The sequence below is a fragment of the Nyctibius grandis genome, chromosome 1, assembly GCF_013368605.1.
Source record: "Nyctibius grandis isolate bNycGra1 chromosome 1, bNycGra1.pri, whole genome shotgun sequence".
Classification (NCBI taxonomy): domain Eukaryota; kingdom Metazoa; phylum Chordata; class Aves; order Nyctibiiformes; family Nyctibiidae; genus Nyctibius; species Nyctibius grandis.
The window spans coordinates 37,606,358-37,630,210 of record NC_090658.1 but is presented as its reverse complement, the minus strand read 5'-3'; the positions used below and the strand labels follow the sequence as shown (position 1 = coordinate 37,630,210).

The 23,853-nt window shown below is 42.3% G+C and overlaps 1 protein-coding gene across 1 annotated transcript in view; it reads left to right on the top strand.

The window, feature by feature from the left end:
- The first annotated feature begins 13,882 nt into the window (after positions 1-13,882).
- LOC137671286 (visual pigment-like receptor peropsin) overlaps positions 13,883-23,853 on the top strand; it is a 29,126-nt gene continuing 19,155 nt past the window's right edge. Inside the window, 2 exon segments of the mRNA XM_068414745.1 lie at positions 13,883-14,003; positions 22,905-23,110. Of these exon segments, the coding sequence (XP_068270846.1) occupies positions 13,883-14,003; positions 22,905-23,110 (327 nt within the window).

The window sequence follows — 23,853 nt, the reverse complement described above, 5'->3', positions numbered from 1 at the left end:
CAAGTGGCAGAGAGATAGCCCTGGACTTCAGGAAAGCAGACTTGGGCTCTTTCAGGCAGCTTGTAGATGGGGTCCTCACCTCCACAGTGACAGAGGTAGCAAAGTAGAAGAGTAACATGAAGGACAATCTTAGCCTCACAATGAGAAAAAAAGGTTGCTATGAATTTCAAGTGTCTTGCTAAAATAATAAGCTCGTATGACTCAGTATTGGAGAGCCTAGTACCAGACAAGACATGAGACTCTCTCAAAGCTGTTAATAGCACTCTGGCAGGTAGACCTTCCTGGCTGCCAGTGCTAGCCCACACAGCAATGTATTAATTGCTGTTCTGGAGCAGTCCACCAAAAAATATGCTTGGTTTTGTCCATTCTTTTCCCTTCACAAATGATGAAAAGTGTCCTGAGTGTCTTTGCCCAGCTGTTTGATGTCATGTCCCTTCAGAGTCTGAGAAGTCATTTGCAGTATTTGAAGGAAAATATCCTGAGACAGTGTAATACTGGGATGACACATTTTTGTATCAGAGGTGGATAATCTGAGGCTGTGCCAGAAATAGTACTTAGAGAAGCAGCGCTTCTGCTCATTTTTGCTGCAGAGTTGTTTTACCCATGGTGTAAAGGAGGGAGACAGCCTCCTTCCCAGTGTTGGCTGTGTGTGGTGGGGGTAAGCTGGGGCACATCCACATCTAAGGTGAGAGACACTGTACTCTCCAGTGACTGGGGTGGAGGTGCTTGGCATCAGAAAACAAAACCACATGTGGAAAGCTCTGAGCAGGGGAGAAAAGGACACAGCCCAGATCTACCATCATTGAAGGTGTCAGAGCAGAAGTAGGATCAAGGACCTATTTATCAAAGCATAACTCCTCCTTATCCTTGAGATTTTAGCAAGTGTATGTAAGGAGAGGGAACGGATCTGTATGATCTCATATGGGACACAGATTTAGATTATAGATTTACAGATTTAGGATAATTCTGAATTAGATGTGTTCAGTCAGAACTCTCTTCCCGTCATTCCTGCAGTGCCCGTGCAGACTCCCGAGTGGCATACTGCATCACAGGGACAGCACCCTCTGCTGTTCATGCAGGTCAGAAGATTTTCTTTCTTGTCTAACAGCTGGTTATGGTCTTTGTATTCACCCATTCTTAGTCTCCTGCTGGCAGGGTCTTTTCTTCCCAGAAATCCCAAACAGGGTGAAAAATATAGTATTTCTGAAGAGAGCTGTCTCTGCTGCCGTGCTGTGAATGACTTGGCTGGCTGTTTTGCTGCGAGGAGAGAAGGAACCTCTCAGAACAGAGGCACGACCAGTGTATGACCGATTGCTATCACTCTTGTGAGTTTGTCTCTGTCATTTGGAATAACCTGGACATCTTTCAGTGTGGCTTTGTCTTGCCCTAAGTGGAAGTGAACATTGCTTTATCAACAGTGTTTTCAAATCAAGAATTCTGCCATGAGGAAAAGCATTTGGCCAACTCTTTTAAAGATTCCCTGTGCTGGTGTATTTTCTTTTTATAATTAATCCAGCTAAAACCCACAACATGCTTTTGTGTAGCCATAGTGTGATGGCGTGACATGATAGACGAAGTTTAAAATTTTCTTTTTGGAGACAGAAAGTAAATTAGAAGGTGAAATAAATACTTCAGTCCTATTCTACAGACTGCTGGGGTTTTGCCATCCTGAGCCAGCCCTTGTAGCTGTATCACCCTGGCTCCCAAAATACAGGGCTGTATAGATGTATAAAGGCACACTTTTTTATAATCCAGTTTATATCTCTCAAATACCATCCTGACTTATGGTTAATTCCTTGCTTAAAGATGACTTTGAGATATCTAATGCATGCCTCAAGTGCAGTGAATGCCAGTCTGCTCTTTCTGGGGAGCATAGCAGTGAGGCACAGCTGGCTGTCCATGTTTTTCAACTGCTAATTAGAGGTCGTACTGAATTTCATGCACAAACACAGATCTTGTGAGCGGTGCATGCACGTGTGTTTTGAAGGGGTATGATGACAGAAGAACAGCTAGGAAAAGCTGTGGAAAGATGGAGAGGGCTACCTGTCTTTTATTCAAGGAATAAAAGCTTTCAGATAATGTTTGGGAGAAGAGTAGTAGTAGTACTGCCACAGTATGGATAGCTGTACTGGCTCCTTTTCCAGCCAAGACTGTTAAAGGATCAGTTTGTGCAGGCTTTTAGGAGAAAACTCTCAGCAGCCCTGAGCTTTACAATCCTCCTTCTCAAGTGACAGAACATCATTGAAAACGTTATGAGGAAGCAAATACATTTGATCTCTGACCTAGTGTCAGAAAAGATCACTAAAACTCACCACAGGTGCAAACAAGGCTTGGATCACTCAGCTGATGTGTGACCAAGCCCTGAGCTTGGCAGGGATCTGTTGGGTTTGCCTGGGCAAATAAAACGGCCTTTGTGGAAAGTCTTGGCACCCTGATGGTGAAAAGTGCTGTTCGAATTTTAAGCTTTATTTTTCCACTTTGCATTGGTAAAGTGACCCAAGGATTGGCTGACAGCATTTTGAAAGCTCACTTTCTGTGCGTCTATGAACAGCGATGGTCTCTGTTTTCCCCTCTGCAGATGCAGCCCTGGCTGACCTGCTCGGAGGATTATGAGCGAAAGTGGGCAACGTGGTTCAGTGCCTGACTCCTCAGCCATGTTGTCAAGCTGTGCAGTTTTGATGTGAGTAACTCCTCACCTCTTCTGACCTCACTTGGCAACCTGTGCTCTTGCCCAAACAAGCAGCCTGTTTACTTATACACCAAGCAAACAGCCCTGAAAAATCGATACCAGCTTCTTTTGAAGTGCTGAAGAACTTTGCCATTCATTTGCAAGATCGGAAAAGCTGTATTTTTCTGGCAAATGGCTCTGAATTCCCCACTGGAGTTGTTTGCTCCTGTTTCTTCTCTGAGAAGTCATCCACTTCCATCCTTTCCCTAAAGTACTGTCAGAGCAGAGTCCCTGCAAACACTACTGGTATTCTAAAACTGTCCAGGGAAAGAAGAGGTGATATTTTCTCTTGTGTAGCGCTTGTGTTGTGCTGAGTCTTTTTCTCTTGTAGGAATGCTGACTTTAGTCAGGCACTCAGTCACATGGAAAAGCTGTTTCCAGCCCTGTATGGTTCTTCAGCAGAAGCTACTGATACCCATTACCTATCCTGAACAAGGCCCTGGCAAAGTAATGTGGGAAGTTCTCAGCTGGCATTGTTGTCAGCCTTTGAATTTGAAGTTGCAGTGTAAATATCCTTTTGTCAAGTAGATCAACTTAGAAATGTGAAATGCTTGAAAGTTTAAAAAACAAAAAAATAGGAATATTTTTATCTTTGGGTATGTCTTGCATCAATGTTTACCATGAGAAAGGCTGGCATATATAGCCTTTCTGTGTACCACCATGGCATCTTGAAGATTGCTGGGGTGAGGTATCTGTCTTCTGTAAAACTCTTGATTTGAACCTTGTGGTGAAGGACACAGATACCACCCATTGCCCTTTATTAGTGTCCTTTTAACAGAAAGGTTAGGGAAAGCATGTTACTAACTCTCAGCTGGCATTATTAAAGGCTGAGAAAGCTTTTCCTGAAACCTTTTGCAATCTATGACAAACTACTTGTTCTCTGTTGCAGGTGATTGGGACTGCACATAGCTTCAAATTTGCCAGGGATGTGCAGGCTGATAGAGTGATGGCACACATTCTTTTTCTTTAGGAAATGATGCTGAAAAAGCAGTCAACTTCAAAAAAAACCCCAATGAAGTGAGAGAATCTACCTTCTGTTTTCGTACGAGTCCTGGATTTTGGATGGGAAAGAAAATAAATGAGCATCTTGGCTCCATGAAATCGTTACAGAAGAGACTTTTCCCTACAGGCAAAAGGCTTGGCAAGAGAGAGTGAGTGGCATAGGTGGTGGTGATCGGGGGAGATACGGGCTGAAGTGCTACAACAGACACGGACGTCTGCCTCTTTGCTCTCATCATCCCCTACAGACTTCTTTGGCAAATATGTATGGCTGCATGCGCGCTTTATCTGTCTTTAATCTGGAGCTCTTGCATTGCAAATTTGTGAGGCATGAGCTGTTCATTGCAGGTGCCAGGGGTGAAGCATGGCTGGTGGTGTTATTTATGGGGCTCAGGTGTAGGAAAGTCAGTGGAGCAGCAGTGCTGCCTCTCCTCACCTGACTCTGAGGTGCACTGGTTTGAAGTCATCAGCTGGTTGTGTTTTGTCTATAGGGTAATCTATAAGGTACCTGTAGTGCTTCCAAAATATTCTTAGGCAGAGATAGGGAAGCCTATACCCTAACATTTGACAGAGCTTTCTGGCATTACAAAATATACAGAGATTGTGACATTTTTCACTTTCTTTCACGTGTCTTATTGAAAATGAGCATGACTCTTGTCTTTAGTAAATAAAAGTTTAATGGGGTCAAAGTTTCTTCTGTAAAATCCCACTGCTTACATGGATGTGCAACTCTCCCCTCTCAGAGTGAGTATACTTTAATTTTGGTTATAAAATACTGTATATACAGTACCTAAATTCTGAGCCAGAATGGAGTCCCTGCACAAAACACTTGTGTTCTGTGACATAATGATGCGTCTGGTAAAACAGTTCATGTGAAGAAATAATGTCTGTGATGAAACTCATGTTCTTTACCCTGTGGCCCAGATACCTGGGATTTATACAGAATTCCTTTGGCAGTCACACAGAAGAGACAGTAGGTACCTAGTAGTAGTCCAAACTTCAGTTTGCTTTTCCAGAAATTGCACTCCCAATTCCTTCCCCTAGTTTGGTAGAAAAACTGAAGTGGCTTGTCCAAAAATAGTGTTCTCACTAACTTTCCAGAACATGGACATTAATGTTATATTCATCTATCCTGCTCAACAAGCGACCTTTATCACTGTGTAAGTAAAAGTACAATGTTTGGGTCTTTTTTTAATATATTCTTGATGTATGGAAAAGTACTATCCCAAAGTAAACTAATTCATGTAATGGGAAGGAGTTTTCTATTTTCCTCTTTCTTGGGAGCTTAGAGATAAAGGCTTGTGAGTGCTGATATTTTAATGTATGAATCAAAACCTAGCATAGGAGAAAATTAAAGGGCTAATATTTGATGGTAAAGAACAATGTGTAGGAAGTAAGGAGAAGTGTCTGGTTCTCCGTAAAAACTTTATACTTCTGACTTGATCATGTGTTGTTATATAGCTTGTGAGGAGTTCTCTAACCACTTGTAACTGTTTCCAAGCTCTAATCTAATCTGGGGAGTGACATTCTTGGTACTCTGGAAATGTCCATTAGTCCTGTTAGTCCATGAGATGTTCAGGAGCATCCTTCCTTTTCAGCATCCTGAGAGGCTGCATTCTTTCTGACTTCCAATTACAGAAAAATAATAACAGTATTATAGAAAGTTCAGAAAAGGTAAGAGCAGAAGAAACCAGCATGTTGAGGATTCATCTGCTGTAGCAGTCTCCTAGACTGGTCACTGTTGTGAGACACTTCTATTATCAGCTCCTACACCTGCTGGAATGGTAGTATTAAAGACATCACAGGAGTCTATGGTATATAGTTTATAATAGCAACTGACACCTGGAAACAATTAAGTGGATTCCACTGACGGAAGCATAATACCGGGTTAAGATTATTTATGCTTTCAGGGATTTCTTCCTCCTGCGTTGTATTCTCTTAATCCAGGATTCAATTCTAATTGTGGCTAAGTCCTTGGAAAGCTCATCAATTTGAATGGAAGTTTTAGAAAGCCAACGTTTCTGAGGTTTGAAAGGGAAGTTGTGGGGTATGTATCTTACTACCTTGTAATTTCTGGGTGTTTTGTGCAAGGCAAGCACAAATTAAATAAAAGGAATGGAGAGAATCCTTGCATGCTCTGTTCTCAGACATGGTGGCAAAGGCAGTGGAATGAAAGCACAGTGCCTTGGGTTTTGCTCTCATTTATTCTGCCTGCACACGGTCTCGTGTGAACACATTAAGATAAAAGTCTGTTGTTTTGCAAGTTTGGGTGTTGGAGCTGAGAATGTAAAGCAAAAGCATCGTCAAAAAAGAAACCCACACCTTTTTCAAAGTGGTCAGAATCAATCTGTGCATAATTTGGCACAAGACAAGATTAGATGGAGTTAAGCAGGAGGATTGCTTTGTTCTGTAATTTTGATATGAATGAACAAAACTTCACTGAAGCCAATGCAGCTCTGTCCAGCTCCTGCCTGATCTGTGTAACCTGTAGCCCCATAAATACAGTTATTGCTATTGCTACTTACATGCCACAGGCTATGTACTGACATTGCAGTGTTAAGGCATGTCAGGTTTGCTTTGCCTCAAATTGTCTTGGCCTGCCTGGAACTTTATTTTAGCTGGCTTAGCTGCGACAGCAATTTTTTTTAATTATCATGTGGCTTATTTCCTGATTTGTTTAAGTTAGCTTTTATAATCATGGGATATAACCACAATTTTTGTACAGCCAGGAGTAGCAAGTAGTTATTCTCTGTAGAATGAAATATTTATGACACCGTCTTAATGTTGCAATGTAGGAGAATATGGGCCTGGCCTGGCAGTGGAGGGCTTGCCCCTGGCACCCCAGGGTGCAGGGGAGCGGAGTGCAGACGTGGGGGGGATAAGAGAAGAGGGCACAGGATATCAGTTCAGCGCTATGAACAGCTCAGCAGTGAACAGTTAAATGTAAACCTGGGAGCAAGGCAAAACCGGCTTATAGGTAGCAGAGAAAATAGGTAAGTATACAACATATGTGAGATACTTTTTACGTAGGACATTCAGATGTAATGTGGAGTTGCAGACCAAATAAAAAGAGCAAGGTGTAAAGCATGAAAGAAAATGCCCCACGTGGACTTCAGAAAGGAAGGAAGAAATCAGCAGCTTCAACATCATGCTCCTCCTGGCAAAGAAGAGGGAGAAACCTCTACCCACCACCATCATAGTCCTCACAGCAAAAACCTAGGAAAACTGAGGACTCCCTGTAGCCATTCCCTCCCCCTGACTGAAGCCAACAACCTGAAGACGTCAAGAGAAAGAGTGGAAGGGTAAGTACAACACCAGGGAGAAGGGTAAATGCCAGGAAGTGTGTGTTTTATTGAATTATTATTGAGACTTTTTCCCATGTTAGTATTCTTTATTTCTTTACTTTTGTCATAAATGAAATACCTTTTGAGATGCTTTATGTTTCTTTTTTTTATCCTGTATAATTCCCTAATTTGCCAAATTCACAATAGCTTGCTTCATCCCTAGAATGCAACTTTAAGATTCTGCTGACATTAAAGTCCTGCTGATACATGAAATGCTGGAGTTTTTGTTCTGCCTTTTCTGCAGAGAGTGATTTCTTCAGGAGTCAAAGTGACAGTTCATTCAGTGCACCTGCCTCTTACAGTGTACTTCAGAGTTTGGTAAGCAGAAAAAAAAAACAGTACATTTTGCATTTTTGAACCAACACCTAAGGAATTAATTTCAGTTCTTCAAAAAAACCCAGTTTGTTCACAATAATTTGTAATAAAATGTCATTTGCTATTAGCAACCAGCAAGCATGCTCTGTATTGATCATATCTGACTGTGACCGATAGCTTGGGGTTTGATCCTGTTTGTGAGTGGTAACATCATCTTCAGTTTTCATGGTTCACAATATTTGCAATGTTTGTAAATTCTGCATGAGATTGCAGGCATATGACATGATGCAAACCTGTATTTGGGAAAAATTATAGTCTAGCTGGGCTCCCCTCTCAACTGGAGCACTGAAATGCTGCTGCAACACAGACAGTAAAAGTGCCCCAGTGCCGGGACACCCAGTCAGCCACTGCTTTGAAGTAGGTTTGTCTTAACCCTCTACTGTAATGAGCTCACCAAGGATGTCTGGAAGGCTTTTAAAGCCAAAAAGCCAAATTTTGCTAGAGCAGGAACTACAGTAATATTTTTTAAATACAAAAAAAATCAGTGGAACTCATGAAGACAGGTTGGAAATAAAAGTGCTCAGATCTTGAACTCTCCTGCACCACAGGGAAGCTCCTGCCTTCCAGCCAAATTTCCACTCTCTCAGTGGTTGCTGAGAGTTCCTGGTCCCCGCTCTTCCTTAGGAAACTCCTTCTATCATCTCAGAAACAGGACTTCCCACTCTTCACTACAATCTCTCATGAACTGATTCAGCTGCCCAGAGGGTTTTAGTTTTCTGTAACATCACCTAACCTACTCAGTTAAGTTCAGCTCAGAGCAGGGAGTTTAAATAATACAAAGCCTCAACCACCTGATCTCCACAAGGCAGTTTTCCCTTCTCCTGAATAATTTTTCAGTATGAAAGTAGCATATATTTGAAGCTGCAAAGCTGTTTTCATCAATCTAAACATAGTGTTCCCTGAGTAATTGTTAATTTCAAACTGCATATTGCAGTAATAAGTGCTAACCAAGCATTTTGTCTGACAGGTAATTTTCTAGACCTGTCGCAAGCTACAGAACACGATTCCTCAGAGAAACATTAGCTTTCAAGATTGATGAGAATAAGAGTAAAGTATCAAGCAGAGTAGGCTAAACTCCATTAAAATCATGGCAGAAGCATGGATTTCACAATATTAATTATATGATGTAATAATTTTCTTAACGGAATTTGACAAGTAACCTGACACAGGAGCTGAAGTGTGGTTTGGACCTTCGACTAGAGAATGCATCGAGTGCATTTGTTTTCGTGCTAAAGTGAAGTGAGTGCTGATATTACCTTCCCACAGAAGGGAACAGTCTAGGGTTAAACAGGCATGTTTTGAACCATAAATGGTCAAGCACGTTTCATGTTATGATCACTCTTCAATTTAAATATTTCAGATGTGTTTTTTATGCTCTAAAATTGGAGGTCACTATGTTACCACCAGTTGAACCCCAGCAACAAAAGAGCAGATTCAGGTCTGCTTTCTTACAGGTGAGCTATTCCAAGCGGCATGCAGCTCACACAGTCATTCCCATTCATCCACTGACATGTGTTAAGCATTGTTGACCTGATCTGTTTATAGGAATTTTTACTTTTAATTAAGTGGATGTTAGAAAAGACCCTGAGCAAATCATATCGACAAGTGTATTTTCTTGGAAGTGGTGAACAAACACGTGGTCTGATTTTTGGAAAAATCATGTTACTGATATGAAATGCATTTTCTGGCTACCTCAATGAAATCCATAGGCATAACTGATCATTGCATGATTATTCTTTGCAAGAATAAGTGGTGTCTTGTTGGTATTGACAGTTTTTTCAATTTATAGTGAAATTTATAATGAAAAATGTGAAGTGGAAATTAAAATAATATATTAAAAAATTCTATGTAGATATATTCCTACTAAAGACTCTTGGATTTGCTTCGAAATCACCTTGATTCTTATTTCGGTAAAATTTCACAAAATTTTATGCCTCTCAGAGAGAAAAATGTATTTTTATTCCACAGAGACAATTTCTATCTGCTTATGGTTTATTTTAACCCATCCCTTCTACACGTTTTTCCTTTTGCCTCCTCCCTCTTTTGTCTCTTTCTTTAATCCATGTGTAACAGGTATCATGCAAAAATAGTGCTATCTGACAAAATCATTCCTTTAGCAACTGCCTAATTCTCGGTGCTCCTCAGGGAAAACAGGTGCTTGTTAGAAATATGTATCATATGTTTCCTGTCACACACAGATATGAATTCTTATGATTTTTTTTCTTACAATGTACTGGAAACAGCCAGTAAACTGAACTCTAATGTGACTAGCCTGAGTCTCTCAGGCCAGTGATGCTGCTGTGATACTTGCCTTATTGTGCTGGCATATGTGTCACTTTGAAAGCATTTGGAGAGATGGATAGGGATTAAAAGGCTGTTGCACATTTTTAGCAGCCCAGATAGGGGCTACCTGCTGACTTATATCCCCTCTAAATTGGCTTTGCCTGCTGCCTCAGAGACCGTTGGTTGGTTCGGAGTGACCATAAAATGGGCTTTATTAACCTGTTGTGTCATAACCTGGTCATTTCATCACTCGCTTTAATCAGGTATCCTGAGGTATCAGTGGTTTCAGAGGGTTTCTTCCTTCATTAACCTTCCAGTAACAGCTGCACTGAACCCTCAAGTGCAGCCATGAGTGTTAATTTCTTATATTCTTTTATATACAGCATAGAAGTTTCAGCTTCTGTTAGACTTGAAAATGTGGCTTCCTGACGGTCTTCAAATCCAAATTCTGCTTTTACTTGCATCAGTAAGATCATTAGATGTCAGGTGGCAGGGTGGTGAGCAGGGTTGACCCCAGTCTACTCATACTGGTTGTGCAGTCCCTTCCTCGAAGGTCTGGGAAGAGCAGTTCATGGGAGGACTGAGATGTCTTGCTCGGACGGGCATTGCTGCGCGTGGACAGGGCTCGATCCTCCTGCTCCCAGACCTGCGCCGTTGCCTGCGCAATGGGTGCAGGCAGGTCACAGCGGGGAGAAATGCACGCGTGAGAAGTTTGGGTGAGCAGAGGGAGCATATAGCAGGAGCTGCGGCACCAGTGTCCCAAGGCATGCTTGCATTGATTATGTCCCTTCTGTGGTGCCAGCCTGTAGCTCCTACGTATTTAGGAAAGGGGCACTTTAGGGTCCTGTCATGTCCAAATCAGTTTTTATCACATGCCTTTCTGCAGTCATAGCTATGTCGAACACAGTCATTTCTCCGTACCACCACAGCATTTTAGTTTTCTTCTCCTTCTTATAGAACTGACCCCAGCATACACTGCTCTAATCTTTCCAAAGCACTTTGCAAAAATAGTAGAGGCACTCAGGGATCGTCTCTGTGAGGTCAGTAAATTGGTCACCACCGAAGCACTGAGAGACATGAAACAAGGCGATCGTAATCTGCAGAAGGAGCCTTCCCCTCCTTCAGAAGTACAGTGACCTGCAGACACATGAAACAAACCACAGGAGTTTGCAGAGCCTCTGTCCCTTATTGAAGGATGCCACCGGAGTGAGCAAGGAGAAAACTGCAAACAGGCCAAGATATTAGTCACTCAGTGTAGTGTGTGAAGGGGAAAAAAATCAACAAAAGGGATGCTTGACTGTGGAGAACAGTTCACCCTGATTATATTTTTTTTCTCCTTGATATTAAAAGGCTCATTTTTTTTCCATCTCATTATTATTGCAAGATGCAAGCCTTGGCAGAAGACATTCTCATTGAAATGGAAAGTTGAATTGAAAAATACTCTCCTCTGGTTGTCCCTGTCCCTATTGAATCAAAGTCATGGGCACTGGCATTTGTGTCATAACAGATGCCAAACTCAGACTTGGAAGTCCAGGCCTGTGCCAAACGCCACGGAATAACTGCTTGTGCATAAAGGGAAGTGGTTAGGAAGCGTGCTCTGCCACCTCAGCACTGCCTGTGGTGTAGGAGATCCGCAGTCCAAATACCTGCCATGAGTGTGGCTTCCTGTGAGATGGGGATCAACAACCAGCTCCAGAACAGCAGGTCCTGACTGCACAGCAGAAGTGACCTGCAGTGGGCAAGACATGCCTCATCACAGGAGGGAACTCCCTGAGGAGCTGTTGTCTTCCCTCTTGCAAGGCTGAAGGATCTCACACGGAGGCCTTGGACTTGTCCCACAAGCAAGCTGTTGGGTGGTTGATTCACTCTCAACAAGAGAGTAAAGGGTGCATGGACCAAGTAGACTATTTTTGCCCAATGCAAAGTGCCATCCTTTTCCACATCTTTCTCTTGGTAGGTGATGAAGTATGCTCCAATGAAGACATGAGCATCCATGGACAGAGGCTTTGTGATGGGCTCTCTGCTGCGGACCTCTTCTTTGACCCAAGTTCCTTGTCCTGAAGAGTAGGTGATATTGCTGGGCTTGTTGTGGGTCGTCTTGAGCATTTTTGGATGTCCCTGAGCACTGCCTTCAGGCACAACTGTACCCCCACCCTCCATCTGAACAGTGATCCACTTACAGACAGATAACTAGCTGGAAATGGCTGCTGTAGCTCAACGTTGAAAAGCTGCAAATGTGCACGTATTCCCTGCAAAAGCTGAAGCACATCTAGGGCTTTGCTGGGGACCACAGGATGCTTAAACAGCAACTTCAGAGAGCAGAACCATGGCATAGAAATGGCTGCATATGCTGGGCATGCCAGACAGCCTTGTGAGGGGTGTGCCACATGGTCAAGCGACGGTGGTGGTGGTGGGAATATTGGGGGCAACCTGGGACTGCTGCAGGAACACAGCAATGAAGGACTTTGGCCTTGAGAGCACTGCTAGGGCCATTTTTATGGAACAGCACAATCACCAAGCTGGTAAGTCCCAGGTCATTCTGTCACAGTCTCGCTAAGCAGTGTGCTGTAGGAGGTTTGTCAGGGTTAAACTCCAGCTGTCTTTAGACTGACGTGGGAAGAAGTCTCCACAAGAAGTCAGCAGGAGGTGGGCTGCGGCTAGCAGCTGGGAAAATCAGGCCACTTGGCTGCTTAAATGGCATCTGCAGGAGCTGCTGGACCCATGATGCAGACTTTAGGTTGGAGAAAGAGAGAGCAGTGCTCCAGTGACCCCTAAGAGTGAGATGGCTGGGGACAAGTCAAGCCTAGAATCCTTGCAAGGGACTTCAGTGAAGCAAGTGTGTGGGTCACTGCCCTCACCATTAGCAGGAAGGTGAGAGACTTCCCATCTTTCACCACAACACGGCTATTTCTCCCTTCTTCTCGCTGTAAAGGGTTGCTGTCCCCTTTTATTCTGGTCATGTTGCCTTTATTCTCCTCTCTCGCGGTGAGGCTGTCATAACAAACACAGGGAAAGCTTGATAGGAGGAATTAATCCATCTCAGCAGAGACAAAAACAGCCCAAGGACAGGAGAGGCTCACAGTGAGGTGCCTTGGTTCCTTCAGCCGGGTGCCACCGCTGGGGCTGCTTTGCTGCCTGAGGTGGAAAGGGACGAGCCGATCGGGGCACCGAGAGGTGCACAGGGCTTTCAGTGCACTGAGTGTGTTGCTCACCAGGAAAACTTTGCTGCTCCAGATGAATTAATTCAGACTCAAACTTTTTAATTGTGACTACAGCTTGATGATTGGTAAGAGAGGCTATATCTGAAATACAATCATTGATGCTTCAGTAAAGACTACAAATACTCCAAACTGACTCGCTTAAGTCACATGTAGTGCGTCTCCTCAACAAGATGACATCTCATTTTTCAATAGTGTGAGAAAATCCAGCTGTACTTGGAGTGTACAAGATTGGCGGGTGCTTAGCAGCGTAAAAATATGATTCAAAGGTCTTAAGATGATTTCCAGTACAAATTGAAAAAAAAAAAAATCCCTTATTTTTACATTAGCAACTATCTTGCTTGTAAAGTAACTTTATGGCTGATTTCTTCTGCTATGTTAAAGTCACATTCTCAGTCACATTACCTGTTGTTTTTTACTGTGCCTTTTTTTTTTTTTTAAATCTGCGTGAGATTTTTTCTCAATTCATTTCAGCTGAAACTGGTCTTCAGTGAAGACAAAAAGATAAAAGTACTGTTATTTTAGCAACGTATCAATGTCACGATGTTTGTGAGTGTGCCTGTGAGCCTGTAGGTTATGTGGTATCACCCTATTTAAAAGGAAGAAGTCTGTCAGATACACGCTCTTCATTAGAGATTTCTGCATGTAGCAGTAATAAGGATATGAGGAAATCTGCTGCCTTGGGCTGGCCACAGATTCACAGGCTGTATTAATAGATAGGATTAGTGAAGAAGAACAAGTCAGAAGGCTGCAAAGCTCCTGTCCCTCAAGATTGCCTTCTTTAGATCATTAGTCTCATTGAAGAACTCCCTCAAATACAGGGAAGAACTCCCTCGAATACAGGGAGCAGAAACCGAGGAAAAGGCTGGAACCATTTTATTTCACCAGGACGTACTGGGGAAAAGGCAATTTCTGGGTCATAAGCTCTGCTGAAAATGTCTGTGCAGTTTTCTCCCCAGGCACCCTGGAGGAACAACAGCAGCAGTTTTCTGAGCAGAGAGGCAGCTGTAACAGAGCAAGGAGAGACTATCATAGGTTTCTACCTGCTGGCTTTAGGTATGTACTCGGCTTGGATGTGAAAGGAAGCTCCGAAGTAGAGTTTGGTGTAAAGTTGCAGGTGATTCATTTGGGTTTCATCCCTAATGGAACAGGAAAATGCAGATTTTTTCTTCGTCTGTTACAAGGTCAAAGAGGTACACCTTTCTTTTGTTAAAAACGTTAATAATCAGTGCTGAAGTCTTGAGGAAAAAAAAAACAGTCAGGCCTGTAAATTTTTAACTAATGTTCACTAAACTTAATATGTGGGAAGATAAAAAAGTATCTTATCAGAAGGACGTGATACTTCTGTGTCTCTTGTGTCTCAGTAGCACTGAATTAATATTCTGTGATTTCCAGAGTTTTGATTGCTGACAGTCAGTTGGCATCCTACACCTGCCTCCTGCAGGGACAGAAAATAGAGTTCTGTGGTTTAAAGGGTTTTTTTAACTATTTGTACTGCTCTTGCTTTAAACGTTTGATGCATATAGAAATAAACTTCTTCAAACAGGATCTATGAAAGATCTAAGTACTAGAACATTATCCTGTGTTAGCAATAACAATACCATGTGATTACTTTGGTTCTCCTGCAAGACAGCTGCTGTAAGTGTATAATAAGGATTTGAAAATGGCACCCAACATGAACTCACTTTGATCCCAGCGCAATTTTGTTTTGTTTGTTTAAATATTGTCTATTTGGGGGCAGACTCATTGCAGGATACAAGGAAACTTTATGAAATTTCAAAGAATGCAGGTTTGCTAGGTAATCAAAATTTCCAATCATAAAACCTCACGGGAAAATACAAGAAAACGTAACTTCTATTAAATCTGTTCTTCTAAACAGCATACACAAAAATGTTTCTATTTTTAAATGATTGATCTAAACAGATTTTTTCTTTTTCTAAGCTTATCACATATTGCAAGTAGCTTACTAGCCTTCGGCTTGTGCTTGAGAAAGGTCTATGGAAGTTACAATGTAAAATGCTAAGTATTTTAATATGTTTACATGAGACTTTCTTTTTTTACCTATAGGAATTAGGCAGGAAAAAGTTGTGTTTAGAATAAAACCAGAGATTCTAGTAGAAAAATGTATGGCTTCTGTCTTCGGAGACTTAATGAGAAGAGTGACCATAAGATAAATCGGAGTTGTTCCAATTTATCCGCAATCTGTTCACATCTGCGTATCCCTTCATGAATGGCTGGGAAATGGGTGCACCATCAGCTAATGAATTAATCAGTTGCACTTAAGACTAGAAAGAACATGTTAGGTCAGTAAGGCCAGTCCCCTGCTGTGACAATATATAATCTCATTTACGAAGCTGTCATGCTCCCTCATATAACTGGCTGGGGTTTTTTTGGTGTTGCTACCACTCTTCCAGTTGCCAGCCTGCTCCTGATTTTGTTTCTCTGTTGGGTAGGAGCCTTTCCCTAGATTCTTAGCTGAAGTGATCACACCAACTTTATACCCTTTTTGTCACTCCTTTTAATCGAAATATTTTTCTTCCCTGCAGTTAATGTCCTACAGCCTTTCTGTGTTCCTGAAGGAACAATCGTACCCTGTGGTCAACCTTTGTGTTCCTATATAAAGCAAGTGGGGGCTTTTTTTTGTTGTTTGGTTGATCTGAGGGCTTTTTTATTATTATTATTTATTTCTCTCCTGTCATAATATCCTTTCCTCTGTCATCCCAGCATATCATCCTAGCAGCCTTTTACGCTGTATTTTCCACACTGGACTCTTTTTTTTTTTTTTTTTTTTTAAACTTTTAGCCAGGAGTGAATACAGCATCCAAGCAAGGTCTTGCCATTGCCATTCTCATTAATATTTACACTTCCTCAGCTCTACCGATCCCTCCTAGTGTTGCCTCTGCATCACGCTGGTAGTTCAAACTTCTTCCATCAATCGACCAACAGAGGTGTTTTCCTCTGCTGCTTCCTAATGGTCACCCCTCATCTTCTAGCAAATACTTTTTAAAGTACCCAGGTGCCAGAGCTTTTAGGTTGGATGTCTATTGGTTTTTGATTGCCCCACATCCTTCTGCCAAGTTACAAGTGCTTGGCATGTCATAACTGCTATTCTTGAAACTCACCTTCAGATTCAAAACTCAAGTTGCATTTCTTGCAGAGTATATATAACCAGTAACAGCCCTACCTCAAGTTAAGTGTAGTGTGGATCTGGTTAAAATGTGATGGAGGTAGGTATACCTTTTTGCAATAGGAACTTTTGAAAAAAAAAAATCTGCTAGTAATACATAAATCAGAAAAGTCCCCATATCTTTTTCTCCTCAAAGGTCTACTGCTGCACTTCTGCAAGCACCAACCATAACAATTTACAGCCATTAGTTTTATGTACACCAGTCACTCTGTCTGGTGAGCAGTCCTGTGGCAGAACAAAGTCCTCTGTTACATAGACACCCTCTTGCTCTTCTGGTAGCAGAGGAGAACGGCCAGTCTGTGCGTTACCTTCCCGTACCTACATTTCTTTAGGGGTCTGGAAAGACAATGTGCATTTGCAGGAGTCTACGAGTATTTCTTTACACAAAGTCCCAAAGATGTTCACATTTCATACTTTTGTTTTTTTGATGCCTTGGAAAACAGCTTCAGTGATTACACTTCTGTAGCTGTTACATGTTTTCTTCTCTTTTGAATCTAAGTATACCAGTGCAGCTTTTTGCAAATTCTGACATACATTTCCGACACCAAAGGGATGTATGTGATTGGTGTTAGCACTTACCCAGAAGATGGGGTTCCTCTGAATCTCTTCACCTTCGCAGGACAAGTCCAAAAAAAACCCGCCTATCTTTAGCCAAATCTTTCCACAATCACACATCTTGACAGAGGATGTGAATATCCAAGAATCATGACCTAACACCTTTTGATGAGATGAGGCCTCTTTGTGTGTCCCCTTCTGGAAGTTCTCACATCACAGGTAGCACGGATGTCATATGTGATAGATATGACACTGATATATGTGTCATATATCATACACCAGCCAGGCTGTCAGACCCAGATGGAAGGGTTCTCAGAATACTGTATGGAGAGCTGAGCTCACAGCCCATGCTGGAGTAGGTATCACACAGTAACATCACAAGCAAACCAGCATCGAAGTGTAAGAGTGCATTTTGCAAATGCTGATGGATTTTGACATCACTGCACTGCTTCTTGGCATCTAAGTCACTGTGCCATCATTCTCCTTGCCAACGCTTCGGCCAGAGGACAAGCAAAGTGGGAGAAAAATGCAATGCCGGTCCTGTAGCAGAGAGCCATCACAGCGTGCTTAGGGGGACTATCTGCAGGCAATAGCTGCCACTGCATTTCCCTTTGTTAGGTCAGCTGCATCAGCATCCCCTTTCTGAGGGCAGCGCTCTGTTTCCATCCTTCCCTTCCATGAGCTCAGAACTTCTTTGACAGACAAGGGAGAGCTTGTCCTGTTGCTAGCATTACATCTGACCTCTTTTTGCCTTTGCCCTAAGTGTTATAGTACTGTGGAAAATCCTTTTCTGGTTTAAATCGTTAAGTGCAATTTAAAAGTACTGTCCACCGCTGCTAGCTAAGTCAACCTAGACCTGGGGGGAAAAAAATGGAAGCATTTTTTTTTCCATAATTATTAATTGTCATTCTTAAGTAAATTGTTCTTTTCTGCATTTATACACAATTTGTTCTGTGCTTGTTTTCCCTAGTTTCACAATTAACTGGGACTGTTAGAATGAATGTTTGGCATAAAAGTAAATATTAAGTCAGTATGAGAGAATGTTTGTTAGAGAACAAATTCTGACTTCTTGTGAGTATTCATATCAGAAAGGCACGCTGAGAGTATTACCAATCCCATCAGAAAACTGGAACAGACCACAAGACCCAAACATGCCTTTAAATGGCACACGTTTCCGGATAGTAAGAGTAAACTGTTACTTGACAAATGACAGAAAGAGCGTTGTTTTGGAACGTTGTTTGACAGATCAATCTGAGAAGGTGGGAAAAGAAACAAGCTATTCACAAAACATTCATCCACAAAATGGTCACATTTATTGAACAAATAATCTCTCCACGCTTTGTCAAGTCTAAAACATGATGACTCTTCTCCTTCCTGCCAAAATTGGCAATATGCCCTGGGTAGGATATTGTGTATGTATAATTAGCAGCAAAGACTAAAAACAGAGCAGGGTCACTTCACAACTGCAATAGTTAATGACAGCTTTGCAAATTCTCTAGATTTTATCACTTAAATAAAATTTTCTAGTCTGAGGATCTTTTACAGCAAACCTCCTCAGATAGACAGTTATGCTTGTGTGTAGGTAGTTGAATCAGTAATTGACTTCATTCATGCCTGCTCTGTATCCAGGCGCTCAATCCAATTTCTGTTGTAGAGATGAGGTTATTTGCTGAGGGAAAAGAGCAGCTTGTGTTGTGACACTGAGCCTTCACCTTTTGCTCTCATTTCCTGAATTCTTCCACTTAAGGCTCCCTGTATATTTTAAACTGCAGACGGGTGAGTTGTAACATCCATTTTTCTAATTCATTCTTGTCAGATTTTACAAGTAAAGGCCATGCAACAATGTCTAATAAGAACAAGTCTAAGTACAAAGCATAATAACCTGTCTTAGCTGGGCACAGATACAGTCATCTGTTGGAAATGTGGATGACCAGCTCGGAGCTATTTTACTCTGCAAAAAACATAAATTGAACGTTAACAATGAAATTGCATGCAGCCTCAGGTGTTTATTGGTTGTTCAAAGACCATCTCAGGTACATGAGACAAAAGGAGTGTATGTCTGGGTGCTCAGGCTTGAGTGATTTGGCAGAAATCTTTGTAAAATTGTTGTGTTCCCTCGTAGCTATTCCCAAAGCTAAACCACCTCACTGTTCTTAGTCACTTTCAACAGAGAGATTTTCAATAACCTTAGTCACTCTTGCTGTCTACTTTTTCAGTGCTTTCTTTGCACAGGCTGGCGGACAGCACGCTGGTACAGGACTCTGTCAATAGGATTTTGGTTCCTGACTACCACCAGCTTGCTTGGCAGCCTTCCTGTGCCCCCCCCAGAAATCACGGATAACAGCACCAGCATCCTTTGAGGAGCACTTTTGACATGTGTGGATAAAATGCTCTATTAGGGGGTATTATGCCAAGGGAACGATGACTACTGAATTATATAAGGGCAATACAACATTTTAAATATTGCTGCCCATCCTATTCTTCCTGCCTCCCAATGTTTGCAAATGTGGTACCAAGTACTTTTCTGTGGGTGTCTGAGGAGATGTTCAATATTTAGCATTTAACAACACTCATTTAACCTATTCTACTCTGATACTGCCAGTCTCACAGCAGCTGCTCTGTCCTGCCTTGCATTAACCAACTTCAGTAATTGTGTGTTGTCTGTGTATTTTGCCACTTCAGAAGGGCCAGCATCTCTCGTTGATGAGCAGCCCATATCAGAGAGCATTGCAGCTTACAGGGGAAGTGTGGTGGCTCCTCTCTGTACCTTTTGTTGGGTGGAAGTGCTCAGTTTCTTACCATCTGCTATTTTTTTCTCTCTCAGCCACGTTTTGATCTCAGTGGGAACCTGTCCTTTCTCACCAAGATTACCTTAGGATGCTGGGGTTGGGTTTGGTGTTTTGTTTTGGTTTTTTTTTTTTGCATATACTCTTGTGAGTGAATATTGCTGGCAGCCTGCAAAAAATGAAACTAGTTCCTTCGGTTGTTTTTTTTTTCTGTCCTCTTTTTTTATTGAGATGCCACCTGGTGACACCAATGTCTTATAGCACTTCGAAGTTCAGAGGTTTCTTTCTGGGCGCTTGATCTGCCTGTGGTCTCCCCCTGATGCACACACCGCCTGCAGAGCACCTGAGGAGCTCCCTGCCCTCCTAGAGCATGTCAGAGCCATTGCGGTCCTTCCTTCGCAGTGCATGAGCAACCTTTTTTCCTATTGTGCTGTCAGGATTTGGGGACAGGGTGGGGTTTGATTTGAGGTGTTCTCTTGGCTGGGGTTGGTGGTTTTTTTTTGTTTTGAGTTTTTTTGTTGTTTTATTTAAAAAAAAAAAAAAAAATCAGTCAGTCAATCTAGTCAGCAGCCCCAGACCAGCACATCTATCTGATGGTGCAGAGACCCAGTGTCCCATAGCCACTGCTCTGGTTGATCACATTTTTATGTGACCACTGTTTTTGTTACTCCATGATTTACTGAGAACTGAATGTCTCCATTTTTTTTGTCACAGTATTAATGTGCTCTGCTACCCAGACAGATCAGACATTTTAGGGACTGGATATGCCAGTGCAGCTTCTCCACCTGCTCTGGTTAAAAGGATTGTGCCTACCCGCAGAAGTCATACTCGCTCTGTAGCTTTATCTCCCTCAATGCTTCCCTCATCCCCACCCTCAGTGTGCGAGTGTAGTTTCAAAAACTGATCACAAACACTGTGTCTCTGTCACTTCCGTCTAAAATATGTATATTGTTGTTTTACATGACATTTTGCTCAGTTTCTTCCTTAAGATACTTTAACTGAAAACTCCCTTACCGTCCAGGCTGGGAAGAATTTGCTCTGTATATTCCCAGGGTGTGCATGGGAAAAAATTACATTTTTAGGATAGCCCTCCTATCCGTTCCACTGCATTGACAAAATGCTGCTATTTACAAAGGAGGTGCCATTTTATTTTGTCTGCCATTTTTAGCACTGTGTCTTCATATTGACAGGGAGAATATTTCCATAGCTACTGCCTTGAAAACTATCTTGCATTACAGAAGGTAGAGCTGGCTGCACAAACAACACAACTATCGTGTTTGCATTGCAAACTATCCTGGTACATTCTCAAAGCCATCATCCTCCAGGGCCCTGCGGTGCCTCTATGTAATGCCTAGTCAGTCAGAAGTCAGAAACAATTCCTGACTTGAAGTGCATGCAGCCGTTGGAAACGAGACTTGATTAAGAAACATTGTCACCTAGTGGCCAGAATAAGATGTATTTATTATTATTGATCTTATCCTTATTATGAGATATGTATATTTTTTATATATATATATATATATATGTATCTCAGTGTATCATTGCATCAGTGACTATTTCTGGTTAATACCATATGCTGACACGTCAGCTCTCCCCAGTTCAAAAGCGCTTTAGAAAACCATGTGCATTTGCTAAGCAAGCCAGGGCAGCAGCAGCTTGGCAGTTTTGCAAGGAGAAGGTATTAAAAGGAAACTGCTCTGCAGAAAAAGCAGTTCATGGTGCTGCACAGAGCCTGTCCCATCAACCACCTCCCCTCCTGCTCCAGACTACCCGGAGCAGCTCGGCGGGCGGTAAGTACCTAACCTGTTTGGAGAACAAGTGCCTTGCTCTTTGGCATTTCAGCTCGTGGTACTCCCAGCTGGCCTGGAGATTCAGAGGTGGTTTCCTCCCAAGCCCCTGCTTCTGGGGCACAGCCTTCCTAGCCGAGGCAGCCCAGCAGAGAAGCACTGTGTTCCCAACACATGGGGCTGTTATTGCTTCCTGAAGGAAGGCAGCTGCCCTCTTGCTACGATATTAAACCTGTCAGCCATCTTTCATCTCGTGAACTCCTTTGAATAGCCAGAGGTGCTGTGCAATGCTGTCATGTCACGTCCCTTTTCAGTGCATATATTCACCTCTTGCTATGTAAATATACAGCAATAGTACTCTGGGATATCTGCTGCTTGTGCCAGGATAGAGGGCTATGGATCAACGCTTTTCTCCCTCACCTGGTCGTTAATGTTGTACCCTGACATCAACTGTGGGGAACAAAACCACCAGCTGCTGTGTTCCCAAACCTGCCCTAGGCTGCAGGCACTCAAACCGGGTGGTGTTTTGCTCCACATTGCCAAGGTGAAGCGAGGCCACCTATGTCGGCAGTGGCAGAGCTGGTTTGGGGGGTGGAAACGTGAGCCAACAGGGAGCTCGGTGCTGCCCGACCTGCTGCTCAGCCCCACTCCAGCAGCCACCCCGCAGCCATCCCCTTCACTGGCTAAGCCCCACTTTCAACACTGAGCCTGACGCTTATGAGTAAACATTTTGTTAGAAATGTTTTGTTTCTACATGTCTACATCATTCCAAAAAGCAGCATGCAAACTACCAAGGTCTTGCACTGATGAGTGGGGCGATAGCCATGCACATTTGGGAGCTCTAGGTCTCTCCAACTGAGTCAGTGGCTGGCTTTCACCAGATTTACAGTCATCTCCCTTGCGTTTTCCTCATGTAACTAGGCACGTACAAGTCAGGCATCTCTGGTCCAGGAGAGTAAGAGAGAACACAACTTTCTTTAAAAATAAATGTAAAAAGACTTTAAAGCTTCTGAAAGGTCTGCTCTAAATGTTCCCTTCATATAGATTAACAGGGGTATTACTGGAAAATATTCCCATCTGGGACAGGCTTTGCTGCAAGGAGATCCTAGACTGTTCTAAGAGAAGAAACTTAATTGTATTAGCTGGAAAAGGTAGCACTTCTCAAGAGAGGACTGGTAAAGCGGCTCTCAGGCTGTGTGCATGAACTTTCGGTACCCATTATTGTATACAATGCACCTAAACAGTTGCAGCTTTTGGCAAATTTCTCATAGTTTCTGCTTCACTCTACCAATCTTTCCTCCTTCCTTTTTTCCCCACTAGTTACATTTCACGAGTGTCATCTGCCCACTTACGGAAAAAAAACTTCTCCAGGCCTTTAAATGGTGGATCTTTGATAGAAGCAGCAGCAGCTCTTCGTGTTTGTTCTGTTTTATTGCCAGTTATTCACTTGTTCTTGCTTTTGAAAAATACCCAGCTACTTAAAAAGGCTTCATGCATAGGTTTTCCAATGGATAAGCTGGTTTGATTTGTTTCTAGTGGAACAAAAGGGTAATTTCAGAAGAGATGTCACACATTTACACACTGAACTGCTGCTTGCTTTATTTTCTCTTTGATTTAATGGATTTTAATTTTTTTTTTACAGGTTGGCTGTCTTGGTTTGGAAACAGCATTGTGATTTTTGTCCTGTATAAACAAAGACATTTTCTGCAGCCCACCGACTACCTCACGTTTAACTTGGCAGTATCAGATGCTAGTATCTCTGTGTTTGGTTATTCACGGGGGATCATTGAAATCTTCAATGTCTTCAGAGATGATGGATTCATTATCACATCGATATGGACCTGCCAGGTAAGACTGGATTACACTTAATTACACAAAAATAAGTGCAGATATTTCTGTGTAAATGCTGTATATAAATAATCAGGCAGGCTGACTGAGCTTCCAAAAGGACAATGTTCTCTTTTGTTACACCTGTAAATCTATGTATTTGATCAGGTTTTGACCAATTTTCAGCGATTTTTTTCCAACTCTATCTAAGATATTCACAATATTTTCTAATAGTTTGGTTTTTTTACTTCATGCCATGGCTCCCACTCACATTAGAAAGCTAAGGTATAGACTGTGCTTGTCTTCAGCTCCCCTGAAGTCAGCCTGGTTGTTGGCACTTTAACATTTGACTTAAAGCAATATAGACTCCTACTTGACAAGGCGTGTAGAGCAAAGCCTCCACACAACACTTGGGTATACCTGTATATTCTAGCATGCACCTGCTTGTACTAAATCAGTTGTTACTCTTCAATCTTACCCCTGAATTCACTGTTGGTTTGGGGCCTGTGGTAGGATGAGTGACTTGGCTTTATGGCACAGTCATCCCTGAACTTGGAGGCAGCTTTTTGCTGGAGAACTCAGAAAATGTTATTATTGCTAATTCTGAAACACACCTGCGTAGACAGAATATAAATACATCCCATGGACAGATAGGCACAAGCCTGGCTCCCTGGTGCTTTTGGAAACATCTGTGAGAAAGATTATACTTAGTGTGAGTGTCTGTTTCATGAGGGAATCAAAAATCTGAAAATGACAGAATTGCC